The 20,406-nt window shown below is 39.8% G+C and overlaps 1 protein-coding gene across 1 annotated transcript; it reads left to right on the plus strand.

Moving 5' to 3' along the window:
* The first annotated feature begins 1,250 nt into the window (after window positions 1-1,250).
* Window positions 1,251-4,535, plus strand: LOC149156840 (FT-interacting protein 3-like). Its single transcript, XM_089438665.1, is given in 3 exon segments — window positions 1,251-3,800; window positions 3,802-4,005; window positions 4,007-4,535. Coding segments are annotated over 3 exon segments (2,322 nt in total). The 5' UTR covers window positions 1,251-1,752; the 3' UTR covers window positions 4,077-4,535.
* Window positions 4,536-20,406: the final 15,871 nt, after the last annotated feature.

Consider the following 20,406-nt stretch of genomic DNA (forward strand, 5'->3'; position numbering starts at 1 on the left):
TTATGTAAAAGAGGATTTGCTTGCATAAGATCAACTTACTACATTCCTTAATAAACAATTTAATTGAACATTTACATTGCTTGCTAAACAATTTGATTGAACATCCATAATAGAAGAAATGGTCCCCAAAATTACAATAAAAGTAACGAACCAATGATACTTGTATAAATATTGCCTAATTTGAAGCATCTTCCAATTAAATAATACATATTCTAACTTATACAACATTAATCACGGGGTAGTTTTATAACCCCACATAACTCTCTTTTAAAAAATGGCTTAGTTTATATACAATATTAATTACTAAGTAGTTTTATAACCCCACATAACTCTCTTTTAAAAAGTGACTTAGTTCAATGAAGTTAATTTTTTGTCTTTTCTCATGCGAATTTTGTGGTCAATTTTAGTGGAAATCTAGTTTGAAAATAAGGAAAATTGTAGTTTAAAGTTGTTGAGTCTTTTTTTCAGAGTGAAAGTTGTTGAGTCTACACAATCAAAATAACTAAATATTTTCCTAATCTATTTTTATAAAAAATATGTAATTTAAATAATAAAATATTGCAATTTTACCTAAAAATATATTTTCAAATTCCAAAAGACAATTCAACCTTAAAAAAATTATGCATAATTTATAAGAGCCCTGAAGAAAACCATTATGAAGAGTGGTGTTCTGGTGTTGAAATTTGGATTTTTTTGCTTATTAATTACTTATAATTAAATTTAATCATATTTAATAATAATATATTAAAGGCCTTTGTAATAAAAATTAGTTTTAATTATAATTAACCAGAAAAATAATAATGAAAAAAAACCATTTAGTCTCTAATTAAACTACACTAAACAATGTGCCATCAAATTTTATAACTGAAAATATGAAAGTACAAAACAGGAACCATGTTCTCACTGAAAATATGCGAGGACCAAACAGGAACCATGATTTAGAGGAGAATCCATTGCTGAGGAACCATGATTTAGAGGAAAATCCATTGGCCATGCCCTAGGGCCGTCTGGTAGTCCTTCCATTTGCATGAGATTTATTATGTTCCCTGATTTAGAGGAGAATCCATTGGCCATGCCCTAGGGCCATCTGGTAGTCCTTCCATTTGCATGAGATTTATGTTCCCGGGGCATCCACAGATTCGCATTGACAAGATGCACAGAACAACCAATCCCAATTCAGTTTGACCGACACGGTTCTCACACGTTGGGCAACAAGGGATAAAACGCCTAGGGCACGCCGGGAGATCCAATCGATCTACCCGTTCCGACCGCAGGTAAACGAACAGCCGGTCCGCATGCGCGCGGGATTTGAACCGGCGACCTGTTGGATACCCTTCTTCCTGAAAGCGGCAGTAGCCGCCGTGTACACACGAAACTCTGTGCCCGAAGCCCGACACATAGCGTCGCGACAATACACACTCGAACTCGCTTTTTACTGGCGCTCAGATTCCGACACTGGACCCCTCCTGACGCGCAGCCGAAAGCCTGTGAAATAAAATATAAAAAACCCCAATTCCCCACATATATTCATTGTGTATATCGCACGAAAGCACTTTCCGTCAGTCCACACCGGAAAAACTCGGGATGAATTTCCTGGCTTTAGCCATGTGGGCGCGCGCATATATGTGAAGAGGGCAGGCGAAAGCGCTGGTTAAAAGCGAAACAGTGGAGAGCCGAGAGGAGGGGGAGGAGCAAAACTGGAAGCCAATATTATCAGCAGAGAGAAATCTGAGACAAAATTAGAAGAACAAGATGCAGAGGCCGATGCAGCCTCCGGACTATAGTCTCAAGGAAACCTCGCTCCATTTGGGTGACGGTAGTGTCCGGGGTGGAGGATGGATGACGAGCGAGCGCTCAACAAGCACCTACGATCTTGTGGAGCAGATGCAGTATCTGTATGTAAGGGTTGAGAAGGCCAGAGATCTGCCCGCCATGGACATGTCGGGGAGCTGTGACCCTTATGTCGAGGTTCGCCTCGGCAACTATAAGGGTACCACGAAGCACTTTGAGAAGAAATCAAACCCTGAATGGCACCAGGTCTTTGCTTTTTCGAAGGATAGAATCCAGTCGTCCATGGTGGAAGTGGTGGTGAAGGACAAGGACATTGTGAAGGATGATTTCATAGGGCGGGTGGCCTTCGACCTTAACGAGATCCCTACGAGGGTGCCCCCTGATAGCCCTCTGGCGCCTCAATGGTACCATCTAGAGGACCGCAAGGGTTCCAAGATCCCTAGGGGGGAAATCATGCTGGCTGTTTGGATGGGTACCCAGGCGGATGAGGCCTTCCCCGAGGCCTGGCATTCTGACGCGGCCGCGGTTCATTCGGACGGCCTGGCGAATATCCGCTCTAAGGTATATCTTTCCCCGAAGCTCTGGTATGTTAGGGTTAATGTTATAGAGGCCCAGGATCTTCAGCCCAGTGATAAGGCCCGGTATCCTGAAGTGACTGTGAAGGCTCAGATAGGTAACCAGATGTTGAAGACCAAGTTTTCCCAGAGTCGGACCACGAGCCCCCTCTGGAACGAAGACCTCCTCTTTGTGGCAGCTGAGCCATTTGAAGAACATCTGGTGCTTAGTGTTGAGGATCGGACAGGGCCCAACAAGGATGAAGTGTTGGGGAAATGTATCATTCCTCTGAACATTATACCAAGGAGAATGGATCACAAGACTGTGAATTCGAAGTGGTTTAACCTGGAGAAACCGACGCTCGCCGACATGGAGCCCAAGAAAAAGGAGATAAAGTTTGCGAGCCGGATACACTTGAGGCTCTGTTTGGACGGCGGGTATCATGTTCTGGATGAGTCGACACATTACAGCAGCGATCTGAGGCCAACAGCGAAACAATTGTGGAAACCCTCGATTGGGGTTTTGGAGGTTGGAATTCTGAGTGCTCATGGATTGCTGCCTATGAAGACCAAGGATGGAAGAGGCACCACGGATGCCTACTGTGTTGCCAAGTATGGGCAGAAGTGGGTTAGGACCAGGACCATTATCGATAACTTTATTCCTAAATGGAATGAACAGTATACATGGGAGGTTTTTGATCCGTGCACTGTGATCACAGTTGGAGTTTTTGATAATTGTCATCTGCATGGCGGGGGCGGTAATGACAAGGGTTCCAAGGATGCCAAGATTGGCAAGGTACGTATTCGGCTCTCAACTCTTGAAACTGATCGGGTTTATACTCATGCTTATCCTTTGCTGGTTCTGCATCCCTCTGGTGTGAAGAAAATGGGTGAGCTTCAGCTCGCAGTGCGGTTCACTTGCTCATCTCTGGTGAACATGATGCACATTTATACTACCCCTCTGTTGCCCAAGATGCATTACCTGCATCCCCTGTCTGTGGGTCAGCTGGAGAGCCTGCGGTATCAAGCGATGAACATAGTGGCAATGAGGCTAAGCAGGGCCGAGCCTCCGCTGCGGAAAGAGGTGGTGGAGTATATGATAGATGTGGATTCTCATATGTGGAGCATGCGCCGCAGCAAGGCGAATTTCTTCAGGATCATGTCCGTTCTGTCCGGGCTGATTGCGGTGGGCAAGTGGTTTGATGAGATTTGCAACTGGAAGAACCCCATCACGACAGTGCTGGTGCATGTCCTGTTTCTCATTCTGGTATGGTACCCGGAGCTCATCCTGCCCACTGTATTTCTTTACATGTTCCTGATTGGCATATGGCATTATCGATGGCGCCCTCGACACCCGCCTCACATGGACACTCGCCTCTCCCATGCCGAGGCGGTGCATCCTGATGAACTCGACGAGGAATTCGACACTTTCCCAACTTCAAGAAGTTCTGAGATGGTTGAGGAGTGTTGCGGGCAGAATACAGACTGTGGTCAGAAACTTGGCAACACAGTGTGAAAGATTTCAGTCTCTCTTGAGCTGGAGAGATCCCCGTGCCACAACCATATTTGTCACCTTTTGTTTGTTTGCAGCCATAATTCTATATGTCACTCCGTTCCGAGTAATGTCCGTTATATCAGGATTTTATATGCTGCGCCACCCGATACAAACTTCCTTCTGTTCCGCTTAATTTCTTCAGGAGGTTGCCTGCACGAACTGATAGCATGTTGTAAGGAGTTTGAGCAATCAATTCTGAGGGTATGTTATTTTGTTCTAGTTGTTTTGTCCTTATTGCTCTCCAAACAAGCCCAATATCTTCATCTGCTTCATTTTGCCACTTTTGCTGGAGCTGCCCCTCTGAGGAGACATTGGTAATCTGGCTTGGGAAAACTATAGTTCCATGGGAGCACTGTTAACTTCCATTTTAATCAGAAAAGTTGGCCCGTCAGCATTTTTTGTACTCCAATTCTGCTGGAGATTACAGTAAGTAGTGGGCAGATCTGATGTATACGCCTATTGTATGTTAGTGGAGCTTGTGAATTATGTCGTTATATTTATCCTGAAACTTATACAGGGTCATCTTGTACAGCAAGATGGATCCGTTTGGCAATCCATTATTTCTGAAACGGTGCCCTTGTTTTGTTAATAAGCATTAGATGCTGGATTTATGAATTCAAATAATTTGTCTTGTATTCTGCTTCCAATTTAGTTATAAAAATGTTTCACGTCTAAATAAATAATGTGATCAGTTCTCAGACTAATGTCAAAAGGCATATGCTAAAATTGTCTGGGGTCAGTAATGATAGTTGTGAGTTTGTGGTATCATCTGGAAGTTTGAAGAAAACACTGTAGCATTAACTTATTTCGTTTGTGTAATTTTGAATTGCCTATTTTCATAGGTTTTTGGGCATTACATAGGTTTTTGGGCATTACTTAAGTGCTTTCTTTAAACTTAATAGAAACATTAGAATCTGGCTTAAAGAGGTGGGGCATTACATTCTGCGTGTGCAACGATTCTTTTGAACCTCTAACACAAGCACTTTCGTTCAATTAAGATGGTGCGATTAGGGTTTCCATCAGAGTCACCCAGGACTGGCAGCGGGCCTCAACTGCTTATTCTTGTCCTGGGGGAATTGAACCTTGTTGGTGCCAATTTTTTTCATTTCTCAATAATGCTTTCACTGTGCGGGAAACATTATCATAATATTCATAGATGCGTTCTGAAACTGAAGGGCATTCGAAGAGGAATGATTAGTTAATGAGTGCAGCATATAGAAATTTGGCAAAGACTAGTTTGCGTCTTGTTTACACCCAGTGCTATCCTTTGCTCTTATACACCACCTTATATCAAAGTTATCAAAAATTAAAATACATTTCTCCATTCAAGTGTCTGACTATTTATCTCTTCTGATCCACTGAGGTATTATATATACTCTGTTGAAAGATTCAATTATGTTGATGCCACGGTAAACTCTTAATATGCAACTTCCTGATGCTTCAGGAGAAGTTTCCACTTTTGTTAGCTTTTTATTTGAAAGGGACATGAGACGGAGATCTTTTTATTGCTACTAGCCCACGGCAGTGAATATGTCCTTTTTCTCTTACGTGTCAAGTTGAGGATGTTCTGCAAGATGGTATTAAATGCATTCTATCCCCATATGGTTCAGTTAAGGGGTTTCCAATTCAATAGATATTCTGATGTCTAAAGTAGTAAGTTGTTCTGGTTCGAGTCCAAAATATTGCAGGTTGTAATTAATAAAAGTTGGCAGGCAGCTGTGAAACAGTATGTTTCTGCAACCCATATAAAATGTCTACAAACTGAACAAGGTAGCTCTGGTCCAGCTCCTTTTCTCTTATGTGTCAAGTTGAGGATGTTCTGCAAGTTGGTATTAGCATTTAATCCCCATATGGTTCAGTTAAGGGGTTTCAAATTCAATAGATATTTTGATGTCTAAAGTAGGCAGTTGCTCTTGTTCGAGTCCAAAATATTGCGGGCTGTAATTAATAAAAGTTGGCAGGTTGCCGTGAAACAGTATGTTTCTGCAACCCATATTAAATGTCTGCAAACTGAACAAGGTAGCTCTGGTCCAGCAACAAAATGAATTGCTCACATCTTACAAATTTACAAGTTCTATTCTAATTGAACTTGTGTATGTCTGTGGTTAGAATCTAGACCCTAAAGCAGCTGGGTAGATGCATGCACTTCAGGGATGAGGTAATTTAGTCCTTTGTAAAGTGATCTTTTTACAGTCATGGATAGAGGGGATTGAAGAAAGTAAACCTCTGAGCGAGACCTACATTCTTGTTTAGTCCTAAGTTGAGCTTGTAAAGGCTACTAGTTGTGGAAGTGGAGCTTCTTTAGATATTGGCTTGTCATCTATAAGCAGCTATAATGGAACGTTCCTTTTGAAAGCTGTCATGGAGCAAATATATCATGATTATGATCTATGAGTACAGTCAATATAACCTGTGTTAAATGTACAGTACACATCATGGATCAATGATTTATGTTTTTAATGAGCAGGAGAGAATGTGGCCTATTTTAGAAAATTTCATGGAAGCCGAAAAATGCTTGGTCAATTTTTGTCATACCTTTGCTGCCATGCTTACAATTTTACCCTTGGCATGCATGCTTGCCTGTACTTTTGCTTTTTCCATGCCTTGCCAACCTGTTTCATCCGTTGGGCTTGTTTGGTCAAACATTCGTGGACAGTTCATAGTTGTATCATCACCTACCTGTTATACAATATGGCCATAGGACTATCCTGTTGAAGTGTTCCTTCCATATTAGGTTGCAGAAATTTGATAAAGTGTTCTAGGGGACATAAAGAGACTTTACCTAGAAAAACAACTGTCACTTTAATGACACAGGAAATTAGGAGACATACTATGAACTTGGGTTTGCTTTGGTGAAACATTCATGACAGTCCATAGTTGCTTCACTTACTTTTTATACAAGATGGCCACAGACACAAATTACAATGCTGTTAAAATGTTCCCTCTATATTAAGGTGCAGAAATTTGATAAAGTTCTAGGGGACATAGGAGACTTTACCTAGAAAAAGTAACTCACTCCAGTGATACAGGAAATTGAAAGGAGACACCATTCTATCAGTACATCCAATAAATCTATATTCCATAATTCACATTACTTGAGCATGTAGTGTAAATTCTAGGTCCTGTGAAATACTGTACCTGAAGTTGTGGTTATATATCCTTTACTTGACATTGTAAAGAAATCAAGAGATGAAAATATATCTTAATATTGTCTCTTTTTCTTCCTAGTCATCTCCAACATAAGGTAATTTTCTAAGTACATTACTTGTTGTGGGAGCTACAAATTGTTCCTCAAACTTTGAGGATAGACGTGAAATTGATGAAAGATGGCATGGAAAGATGGAAGTTACAATTAGCGGAATGATAAAAGATGGCTTGGGAAGCATTAGCATCATTTCTTATATGCTCTAAGACATGAGAGATAGAACGAGGAAAAGTATGGCCTGGCGAGCATAAAAAACAGTCCTTATATGCTTTGGGATATAAGAGATAGATAGCCTGCATTAGCCGTGTGTACATTCTGCAGTCTGGGGATTAGCAAACCATTTCTGGGTGAAGAGTTTGACGAGTTGACATACATACTTTGATGTATGTAGCTCTTTGTTAAATGTTTCCTAATTTTTTATTTTGTGTGCTTGTTGTGTATAAAGCAATGTTGCGAAAATCGTTATCGGGATAATATCGGCGAGAGAAATAATCGGGGAAAAATCGGAAAAAAATCATAAAAATTGGGAAAAAATCGTAAAATACAAAAATATTCATTTTTTTTTCAATTTTTTTAATATCTAAAGCATCTACAACATAAAATAAATACTCTGACACATAAATATGATAAAAGAACTAATATATAAGATGTGTAATATCATTTCTAGTGCTACATCACACATAACAGTGAATCATGTCTTGAATAATAAGTCCCAAGTCAGCCTCAAAATATCAACAAAAAATATAATAATTTATTTCATATCATGAGTCATAATGTCATATACAATGAAATGAACCAAATAACTAAAGTCTAATACCCCACTGATTTCCTCTGCCCTTCTTGCAAGAAAATGCAATAGCTTTCCCTTTCCCTTTAGATGTAGATGCCAGTGGAGTTGGTAGTGGACTTTGCTGTGCTCTAGAACCTAAAGAAGTAGGAGCTATAGGATGTAGACCACGTCCTCTACTAGTGTCAGGGGTAGCTCGGGTAGGTGGTGTCACATCCTCCACCTGTTGCTCTTCCTCTTTTTCTACGCCTTCCACTACCTCTTGCTCTAACCAATCATCGACAGACTCCATGAGAGGCCTCTCGGCCTCAACCCTCCATGTAGCAGTGGTGTCAATCCCATCCAATGAGATGTCCTCCATATCAGGTATCCTCTCAAGTTGCCTCACCCACAATTGAAGATTGTAGTAGACGTAGACCATGTCATTAAGTCGCTAGGACTCCAACTTGTACAAAGATCATAAAATAATAATTATAAAAAAATATTGTTTAATGAATTCAAAAAATTAATTGGAAATTTGCAATATTTTAAGTTTTAAGTTTAACTTGTTGCGTTTCTTGTTGTGTATTTTTTCAAATACACTCCAGTTGCGCTCACATCTTGAGGAGCTACATGTTTCGCTGATGATTCGAATGGCAAGCTTTTGCAGGTGGGGTACTTTCGCACCATAGATTCTCTACCATGCATCTACAACAAAATTACAAATAAAATAAACATAAGAAAAAAAATGAAATTTGAAAGTTGAAGCAAAGTATGAAGTTATGGACTTGAAGAGACAATGAAATTTGAAACAAACTAAAAAATACTTGGCATTTTAGTTGTCCTATCAGTCACAACCATCTCAAAGCCAAATGTGCCACTTGCCATTCTGTATATCTCCATTTCTTTGGAGATTTCTGCACGTTCTGTTGGAAATCGCACCATCCTTTGAACACAGGTTAAGAATCCATCCATGATCTCAGAGTAAAATACAAACCCACATGGGTAAGAAAATGCGGGGTTTAGGGAGATCTCTGCAGCATGAATGGGACGATGGGGTGTGTTGTTCCATCGTTCATCAATCACTTCCCATAGGAGGAGTTGTTTCTGAAACCCCTCATCTCCCTTATCATCATAGTAGGCCCGAATGGATTCTTTGGCCTTGTCCATGGCCTCATACAAATAACCCATTGCGGGTTTCTCACCATCAACTAATCGAAGAACCTTTACGAAAGGTTCAGTAACGGTGCACACCTCCTGCACTCCCGCCCAAAAGTCTTTCTGGTATGAAACTAATGCATTTTGTTCTCCTATAGTTTTGTTAGTTTCAGTGTCATGCCTAAAAAGTCTGCCTGTTATGTTGAAAAACACTCAATATTGAGGTAGTTTTTAAAATCAGATGTTGAACCAAAAAGTAGAAGAAAAAGGAGGTTATATAAGGAAATATCTGAATGGGAATTTTTAGATTGATTATATTTGTATTTATGAACAATCAAAAAAATTCCCCATGTTGTTTCCAAGCATTGACATGTAAGCATCCCAGTAAATTTAATTTTTACTGTTTTAGATAGACAATTTGTTATAAAGTTTTGGCCATGTATCTAATAATTCTTTGGTTTTCTCTAGATATACTGCTTTTCTTTGAACAGGTCTTGAATCTTTGCCATTCTGCATTTACATGGACTACTAGATTGATTTGAATTTGTACAATGGGAAGGAGAGTGTGGGGTAACCCTTGGCTGCCTCTTCCAGTTATTGCAATTCGTACCCTTATAGATAGAAGATTTCTTACAAATTTCCAGCCTGTATGTGTGGATTCCTTGTTTTGTCTAGATCAACTGGTTTTCAATGTTCATTGAGTATGTCTTGATTTTTACTTTTTTGCGTTCACATGGTATTCCACTCTGGCATTGTCATCACTCCTGGCTACTGGATTAATTTGAACTGGTAAAGTGGGAAGGAGAGTGAGAAACTGAGAATGATGGCAAAGCAGACACATCTGGAATGAATGGAATGTTTCTTAGTCATCTTTAGCGTTAAAGTTAGGTGTAGTACTTTCTAGTTCGGGCACCATAAGATACTGTGGTGTTTCAGTTCCTTGAAAGAACAAAAGAAATAAAAGTATTTCTATTATTAACTTAGCTGTTACCTTCAGAACGTTTAATATTTTACTCACGTGCTTGAAAATATTCATCTTATCAATTAGGCTTGTCATATTCACCCACTTTAGATTTTTCTGCTATTGTATTTGTCATTGGTACTTTCAAGCATAATCGAGTAGATTGTAATATGTATTATTAGATTTGCTTGTTTAGCCCTATTGTAAAGCGGCCATTGCTTTACTGTGCAAATCAATTACACCAGCAAAAATTTCTCCATGTGGTTAATGTGAGCGGAGGTGACAGGCAGAAATGCCTTACCCTGAACTGCTTATATTGACAGCATATTGGAAGTTCTCTTTGTGCGCTATCCATGATCTAAAATGAATTTATCTTATTTCTTGTCCATTCTTTCATCAATATTCAGACTAGATGCTGATGGAGTGGTTCAGCGGTGGTGGCAGCTGGTAAGGACACTCGCGAGGGTTAATTCACTAGGAGTCATATGATTAAGAGCGTAGTCTAAACATTTGATTTTTAGTCTTTTTTCTGGCCATATATATCCAGCCAGTTTCTCCCAGAATCCGGCCTCAAATTCAGAAAAAATGTTGAAACTTCAAATATCAGTTGTGGAAATTGCACAATCTGGGTGAACCAAGGGTTTTTTGAGACGCTGAATCTATCTGTGCAAGGGTTTTTTGAGACGCTGAATCTATCTGTGCATTCAAAAACGCATTTTGAGTAGTAGGGAAAATTGCATTTTCACCGATAATCATGTAGCCAGTGAAAAAGGTTGAATGTTTAGAGTCTTAGACTGCTTCATGATTTAAAAGTTGGGGCCGGGTGATAGTCTTGGGTGATTTTGATGGATCATCCCTCAAATGTAGCGGAAAGGTCATTTGTAATGGTTTTCTTTGATATTAAAGGAAGCACTTTGAAAAGAAAAAGGAAGTGAAGGACTAGAATAATATCTACCCTGACATACCGCCCCTCAGCAACAGCAATTACTAGTCACAGATTCAGATTATACACTTCCTGCTACCTGTTGCAGCGTCACTTACTGGGCATAACTTATCTGCAGAAAACATTCTTTGTGGGCTGAAATTACTGGTCATAACTTCGTTAGAGTTACACCAATCACCTAGCACTGCAAGATGTGCTGATTCATATCCTATGGTAGCACCTACATATAGATTATAGTCAGTTGCCAATGCCAAATTCTTGTATCCAATTAATGACTCTGGATTCTCTTTGGCTCTGAACTCTTTGATACTCAGTTTTAGATCTAATAAAGTGATTTCATTAATTACTTCTAGTAAAAGCTTAGGATTTATAATGCCTGCTAATGCTTTGAAGTCTATTTTGTTTGCATTCTTGGTTTGGATTCTGCCAGTACGGTTGACAGACTGGGCTGGGTTAAACAGGACAGCTGAAATACAGGGCTGGGTTAAACGCTGATGTCATTCACACAAATTTATAAAAGCACTGCTCAGTGATAGCATTTACAGTAGAATGTTATTGTGGTGCATTTCCATATTTGCCATTTTCAAAACTAAAGCAAAGCAAGAAGGTACGACAAATGATGGTGGTCTAGCAGAGTTCTCATTTTCCATTGCAGTAGGTTGGAATGTGATTTTTCTCTTTTTGTTGTTTGACAAATTGGAAGGAAGAACACTACTACAATTAATCCACCCGTCATCGGTATTCTGACACAGCTACCTTGTATTTGCAAGCAAACTTCACAGTAGATTCCAATTTGCTTAGTCGCTTCTGCCTAGTTTCATAGTTCTAAGATTCCAATGGATTTAGAAGCCTTTCTTGAACATCTCCTGTAATGTAGGACAAATTTCTAGGCTATTGTTACCTAATGGTATGGCTTCCAATTTTTTGTTTGTTTTTTTTTCAATGTAGGTCTTATTGATGTTGGTCTCAGTGCAGTTAGATGCTCCAGTGTGACGGTTAAACTGTACAGTTGGCTAATTCACCATCCCATGCCTGCTGAGAAGAAAGACCTTTATATTCAAAAGCAATTCCAAGATGCACACAATGGGTATATTCGACTTTAAACCACGCTCACACAATTCAGTGAAGGGGGAGGAGGCTGAGCAAGAAACTTATACATCCCAGAGTGAATTTAGCAATATGTTACACTTATACATTCCACAGCAAACTTAGCAATATGTTGATTAGGAAAGGCCATGACCACTGTGAACTCTTCATTGGCATAAGCTTCATGGCATGTAAGGGTTTTCACACCCTGCAAACCTGCCTCCCAGTTATTGCAGAGCTGAGTAAATGTTATTTTAGAATGGCAATATGTTGATAGTAGATGTCTAGATATTCTAGTCATGTAATGTCATTTGTCAATTATAATCGAGATTACCGCTAGCAGACTTACATAAGCTGAAGTTTGTTTTTCTCTAAATTAAAGGCTGAGATGTTTGCTTTTAGTTCATGGAGCAGTTTGTGTCGTAAGAGACCGAGTAAATCCCAAAGCTGCTGCCAAAGAGCTTTGCAGCTATAACCTGCAATTCTTGCAGTGACCCAAAAGCATAATACAATGGACAGAAGCTAAGCCGGACAAATATGTAGTGCTGTTTTCCAATGTCTGTTTGGAGCTGCATCACATGAAAAATTTCTCTTTGACAAAATCATGGAAATATTATTCCTTTTAATGTGCAATGACAGATTTGGGTTCCTGTCACATGATGTTTTCTAAAGGGAGAATGGAATATTCTAAGACACAACACTCCAAAAAATCAGAACGGAGCTCTGGACACAACTTGCCATTTGATGATGACATGCCTGTGTCCGAAATTCTTCTCTTAATTTTGTTGAAATTAAATAAAACACCTTCGATATCACATTTGATTCTTAGCTGGAAAAGCTTACTGCTCCATTTCTGGCTATTAGTTATCTATGACTGCACCATTCTCACCATGGCTTGGTAGGTACACTCTGGGTATTCATGAATTTATAATCGTTCTGATTAACTTGCTCATAATTTTGCTCTGACCCGGTGCACTGTCCAAATCACCAAAAAGCATGACCTGACCCGTTCTCCAAACCTACCAACTTTGGTGAACATGTCGTGCAGTTTATGAAGCAAAAAGATACACCGCTGTGGTTGTTGTATTTATTGTGAATATATTCCATATCTTTGCCTAAAGCAATCAAATCAAACATGTCACTGATCATGTCAAACAATCAGGTCATGTGAGGCAAAAGCATCAGGAAGAAGATGAGGTATTCATGACTCACCTGGACTTCGTATCAACTGCATTTGAGACAGAATGTTTTGTGGTATTGTTGGCAATGGATCACATGCTTGTACTGGTTGCACAATAAAAAGTGTTGATAAGCACACAACCCAATAATACAGCACAATGATGTTGGGATTAAACCAAAACACATACCATTTAAACCTGGACACATGTATATGGATATTGGTTTACTTGCATAGTTGTGAGGTGATATATCTGAGTTTTAATATTTGATAGGTTGGTTATTTGTGATCTTGATATATGATACTCAAGTTTTTGTCAAGTTTTGTAACACCCAGTGGTAGGGTGGATGCCTCCTTCAAGGGGTCCCACATATTAAATTTAAATGACCTTTTATTCTTTGTTTTACACGTCAGTTTCAGTGAGTTTGTCTTACTATGCATCTTCAATGTATCCAATTATTATTTTTAACGAATTCACTTGCATTAATCAAAGGAAAAAAGTTTAGGTGAAATATAATAGTAAAAAACTGAATTCCTGGTAAAAGGTTTCGACCTCTAATATTGTGGTAAAAGGTTTCGACCTCTAATATTGTGCGATCTGCTGTTTTTCGCTGTTGAACGAGGTGAGTGGTTTGGTCAACAGCTTTGGACAATACATTATAATCTAAACATTCAAAATGACTTCATAAAAAAAATGTTCAAAATGACTTCATAAAAAAATGTTAGGTGGCATTATATTATATTGTATTGCAATGAAAATGAAAAAGTAAAGGGGATGAGCATTATATAATTTAGTATAATACTTCATAAATACTTCATTAAGAAGTATTAGATTAAACATTTTATATTTATAATTTAGTATAAAGAAGTATTAGTTTAGATTTATCTAATTCTGGATCTATCATTTTTCTTCAAATTATTAATTCAAAATGTTTCTTCAAATTATTAATTCAAAAATATGATTTAATTTTGGATATAACATGTCTCCAGAAAATCAATAATCTTTCTTTAAATTATTAATTTAAAAATATTAAATCTAATAATATTAATATTAAATTTAATGATGTGTTTTACATCTCATGATAACAAACGTACAGCTTTGCACAATACAATACATGCATATAATCTAAACATTCAAAATGATTTAATAAAAAATGTGAGTTGGGATTATATATATAAAATTGTAATGAAAATGAAAAAGTAAAGGTGATGAGTATTTTATAATTTAGTATAAAGAAGTACTAGTTTAAACATTTTATATTTATAATTTAGTATAAAGAAGTATCAGTTTAGATTTATCTAATTTTGGATCTATTATGTGGCTAGAGGAATCAAGTCTTTTCTCAAATTATTAATCCAAAGATATTAAATCTAATAATATTAATATTATAATATATTAATATTAAGATTAGATTTAATGATTTTTTTACATGTCATGATAACAAACTTTATGATAAAGTTATATCAAATTAATATTTTAAAAATTACAACTTTGTCGTGGAAGTTTTATAACAAACTTTATAATAAAATTATATCAAATTAATATTTTAAAAACTACAGCCTTGACGTGGAAGTTTTTATAACAAACTTTATAATAAAATTATATCAAATTAATATTTTAAAAACTACAACTTTGACGTGGAAGTTTTTATGTCTTTAAAGATTTTAATATATCCATAGGATATGGTTTTTTCTTTTAAAGATTTATTTTACAAATATTTAATTAAAATAAATATTAAAACATTTTGGAACATGATTTTCCATTCTTTGTATTGAATTGTATTATAGTTTTTTTTTTTTTTTTTTGTTTAATTTTTTGTTTTGGGCTCATTTTAAAATTATGATTATTATTTTTTATTTTTTTTTAGACATAAACGGTTAAATTTATTAAAAAGCGCCAACGCTAAGGCATAGAGCGAATACAGAGCTTTTCTGGTAACTAGCAGAGGGCCTGATTTTCCTGCTATTACAAAATACTGTTAACCGGAGATAGAAAATATCCCACTGCTGGAAACTAATGATCAGCAGAAGGCATCGGAAAACATCAGCGCTGTATCTACAGACCTGTAGCAGTACGCTGGGAGCTGAAAGGGGCCAGAGGCAATAGATCCCTCCAGAGCAGCTAACGGATTCATCATTAGATTTCCCAGAACACCACGATATGCGCTCTTCTTTTTAATCCTTTGGTTGCACTTACAGCAGAGAATAAACTCAGGGCGATAAGTCAGCAGCAAAAGGTCCAGGGAACACACTTCTTAGGGGATATTGCAGAAGAAATCGACCTGGTTAACTGACAGCGAACTTTTGCTTCGCAGAACGCCTTGGTTGGCTTCCATATCTGCTTGGGAATTTAATTTCCTGGGGATGTGATAGAAAGAGATCTTGTGGAATTTGGGCAATATAAGTCTAATTTTCCTGAGAATGGTTGATAAGTGGAGCTGAGAAGGGTTCTTTTTGGATTGCAGTGCCTGGATAATAATCCTGGAGTCCCCGAAGACTGAAATGGAAATGAAGTTGCCTTTGATCGCTTGGGAGAGCCCCTGCCACAAAGCCAAAGCCTCCACTCTGTTGTTGGATTCCTTGCCTAAACCCCAAGCAAACCTTAACACCTCAGAGCCATCCGGACTCAATAGAACTCCGCCGCCTCCTGCGAAACCAGGGTTGCCTTTGGAGGCCCCATCAAAAAACAGGCAGTGTTCATTCAGAGCCGACCTCCATTTAATGAACTCTTGCTCCTCCAGCCTGATTTCCCAATTGGAGAGGACGCTGGTAGCGATGGTAGCACAATCTTTATGGTTTGGGACCAAACCATTCAACCAGAGTTCCTCTTCTCTGTTCAGAGCTTTCCCAGTTTTTTTGGCAGAGTTGGCATCCAGAGTTTCTCCTAAAAGAGCTTTAACTTTGGTGATGACTTTGATCGGATTGCAGCTTTCGTTTCTGAATAGTCTGTTATTCCTTTCCAGCCACAGCTTCCAGCAAACGAACTTGGGGATCCACAGCCAGCAATTTTTGAGGTGGATATTTTTGGAAAGACCAAACGGAGATAATTTGCTCCAGGATTGGAAAAGGTTTTGGATGTTCCTGGGGAGCTCGAAATTATCAGAATTTAGCATAAGGACCCCCTTCCAGACTTCTGATGCAAAAGGGCAGGTTAAGAACAAGTGATCAGCTGTTTCTTCCTCTGACTTGCAAAGATTGCACCAAGATGGTCCTTCCATTCCGCGCCTGCGGAGATTATCTCGAGTGAGAATACTATTGTGGGCTAATGTCCAGTAGAAGAAATCAATTTTGGGAAGAGAGGGGGAATCCCAAATAAATTGCCATTGAGCCGGATTTGGGGGAACATTCGGGATGGCCATAATACTTTTGTATCCTTCGGAAGCAGAATACGAACCTGTGACAGATCCCCACCCGCGTTTGTCTTTTACTGAAGCTTTTACTGGAGCTTTCCCTTGTAGATTATCCAAAAGAACAGAGGCTTCACCCTCCAGCCACTGAGGGACCTCCCCCAAATGCCAACTTTCCCAGAGACCATCCTCCGACCAGGAGGAGATATCCCAGAGAGTGTTCAGATTGCGATCTTGGAGCCAGTCTCTGATATTGGTGATTTCTTCCACCTGATTCATCGGTTGGTCACCTAGAATAGGATCATCCCAAATTCTTATTTTTTGCCCATTACCTGGAATCCAATACAGCTTATGACTAAAATGTTCCAAAGCTTTGATGCAGAGTTTAAGAACAGGGGAACCTTTGGAGGAACGAGGAGGATGGTCCAGGCATCTGAGGCGCTTCCCATGGAAATATTTTCTCCACAGGACCTTCTTGCTCCAACTAAGTTTTCCAGAGACAATGTCCCAGAGCAGCTTGGTTCCCAAAGCCAGATTTTGAGCAGCCAGATCGCGGATTTGTAATCCTCCTTCCATAAATGGCTTTTTAATAGTATCCCATTTAACAAGGTGCAGCCTTCTTTCGTTGTTTTTTCCCCCTTCCCACAGGAAGCGCCTGAGAAGAACTTCCATTTTGTTGATGAAGGTTTTAGGGGCCAGGAGGATGGAGTGCTGATATAACGGAAGACTTGAGAGGACCGCTTTCATCAAAATGATCTTCCCCGCATTATTCAGCCATGAAGCTCCCCAGGCATGAATTCTGTTTTTAATCTTGTCCAGCAAGGGCATCCAATGGGCAACTTTGGGAATGGTCCTGAAGATTGGGATCCCCAGGTATTTGAAGGAGTCCCAGGCCCAGGACCCTTCCATATGGAGAATCCTTGCAATATCTGATAATTCCTTGACCGAGCAGTTCCAGCTATAGACTGTGCTTTTTGTAAAGTTGATCTTGCTGCCCGAGACTTCTCTGTAGCTGTCCAGCTCCTTCTTGAAGGATTTAGCAGAGTTTATGCTTGCCCCACCCAACAATAGCGTATCATCAGCAAATTGGGCATGATTTATGTCTTTGACCTGGTGAACCATGCGGAGTCCAGGAAGGATTTGAGTCTGAAGGTTATGGTCCAGTTGAAAGCTAAGAACTGAGGCTTGAATCGCGTAAAGAAGCGGGGACAATGGGCAACCTTGTCTGAGGCCCCTAGAGGCTTGGAAGAAATCTGAAGGACGCCCATTTACTAAAGGCGCAATCCAAGGAGAGGCAATGCAGGCTTTTATCCAGTTAATGATGGCTGAAGAAAAGCCCATTTTCTTCATAACCATAAACAGGAATTCATGCTTTACCCTGTCAAACGCATTTGCCAAGTCAAGCTTAATCACCATACCTTTCTCCTTTCGATGATAGCTTGAATGAACAGCTTCTTGCACCAGCACTATATTGTCAAGAATCTTTCTCCCTTTGATGAATCCACCTTGATTTTCAGGAATAATGGCAGGTAAGATTTTCTTGAGGCGATTGGCTATAATTTTGGTTATTAGCTTGTAACTGGAGTTACACAACGAGATTGGCCTGAATCTGCTGAAATTAGCTGCTCCTTTCTCTTTTGGAATCAAGGCCAGAAACGCTGAATTGATGCCGCCTCCGATCTTTGCACAAGTTTGAGATTTCTTAACCATTCTCAGAAGGTCAGTTTTGATTATGGCCCAACAGGAAAGATAGAATCTAACAGGGAACCCATCCGGACCCGGAGCTTTGTCCGGTTCCATACTGTCCAATGCATTTCTAAGCTCATTCATGCTGATCGGAGCCGTCAGCATAGCGTTGATAGGATCTTGGACACATTGAGGGATCAAATTCATCGGGTAGACCTGGGGATCCAATGGTGGTTCATCAGGGGCGGAGTAAAGATCTTTGAAGTGAGTGTGAGCTGCCCGCTTGATTTCTTCGAAGTCCTTAACCACTACATTTTGGTGATGAATTTCTTTAACGGATTTGAATTGCTTGCGGGCTTCAGCTTGCTTGTGGAAGAAGCTGGTATTTTTGTCCCCAGCTTGTAACCAGAGAGCTCTGGATTTCTGCCTCCAGAGTTCTTCTTCTTCCCTGCTTGCTTTGTGAAATTCTTTTTGCAGGTCAATTTCTCTCTGAAGAAGGTCTTGGGTGACAACAGAATTTTCCAAAGATAATTGATGGGCAGCAAGATTGTCCAGGGCCGTCTTCCTTTTGGAGGAGGGAGATTTCAGCGTTCTTGCCCACTCCTTGAGTCTTCTTTTGAGCCCCCTCAGCTTTTCTTCCCACACATAGAAGGGGGAACCTTGAACCGGTCTGTTCCAGGCTTCTGAAACCATCTCTTGGAACCCCTCATGCTGAAGCCATAATGAACTGAACCTGAAGGGAATGGGGCCAAGATTTTCATCCGTGGAGAGCTCAAGAATAATGGGATTGTGATCCGAGGTGCTGTTTGGCAGAATTTTGGACGAAGCCATAAGACCACAAGTCAGGAAAGAGGATTGAACCAGAAATCGGTCTAACCGAGCTGCGATATGATTTGGGCCCACCCTTTTGTTGGACCAGGTGAACTTCCCAGATGAGGGCTTGATATCCTCCAGCTCCCATCCCAACATGAGATCTTCAACCCATTCTCTTGCTGGGTCCCTGACCGGGGATCCTCCCCTTTTCTCATTTGCAGCAAGAGTGACATTCATATCACCAGCTATAATAATGTTTTCAAGGTTGTTCAGCGAGAGATAGGACAAAATCGAGTCCCAGCAGAATTTTTTCTCAGAAGGAAGAACAGGAGCATAAATATTGAACAAACTTACTTGATGGCCGGAGTCTTTATGGAGGAGCTTCGTGAGAATCCAATGGGAGGAGCTATCTTTTTGAATCAGGTCATAGATAGAGCTGTCCCAGAAGGTAGCGATTCCACCGGAGGCGCCTCTTGCACTGACAGCACATCCAATACCTTTACGCCAGAAGGATTTGCTAGCATTGAGGAGGAGATTTTCCTCCAACTTTGTCTCCTGGATTAGGAGGATTTCAGGCGAGTACATTCTGACTATATCTTTGAGGGCATCTTCTTTTAGCTTGCTGCCTAATCCTCTGCAATTCCAGGAGACGTACTTCATTATTTATTGGCTTGGGGGAATGTGGCTCCTTTTGGAGCCGAGCCCTGCTTGCGCCCAGACCTTGTATTCATCATTCCCTTGAGAGTTTTTTGGGATCCTTGGAGAACATCCCGATAGGTTTTCTCCTCTCTCAGTTTCTTCTTGGATTTTCGACCCCTGGCTGACTTGATAGGGGTGACTTGTGAGCTGTCTGATTCATAGGTTCTTCCTTCTGAGTCTTCATCCGATTCGGAGGCCAGGCTTATGTGTTCTTCATTATCTTTATTTCCTTCATTGCCTCCTGAGGTTGGGGGGGTGATTATTTCAGTACCCGTTTCTTTTGCTTCCTTCATTGAGTTTTCAGGTGCTTCTTGAGTCTCGATGGTTTCTGCGTTCCCTCCGGAGGAGGTTCCAACTTTTGGATCTTCATTGGTCTTCAGATTGGACTGCGGCTTCTCCCCTGAACCAGAATTTTTCTTCTCTGATGGTCTTGGGATAGCCTTGCCTCTTTTGATTTCTTTCCATCCTTCCTCGTCCTCCTTAGTCCCGGCCTGGGATTTGGGGCAATTCCGTTGGAAGTGTCCGTGTTCATGACACGTTCTGCATTTGAACGGTAGTTGTTCGTAGTCCAGCTTTTGATAGTGATGCCATTCTCCCACTGTGATTTTAATCGCTTCGGGGAGACCATCCTCTAAGTCAACTTCCACGCAGATTCTTGCACAAGT

This window comes from Pinus tabuliformis, chromosome 9 (genome assembly GCF_031772625.1).
Source record: "Pinus tabuliformis cultivar Carrire ecotype Pingquan chromosome 9, CPIR1, whole genome shotgun sequence".
NCBI classification, from domain to species: Eukaryota; Viridiplantae; Streptophyta; class Pinopsida; order Pinales; family Pinaceae; genus Pinus; species Pinus tabuliformis.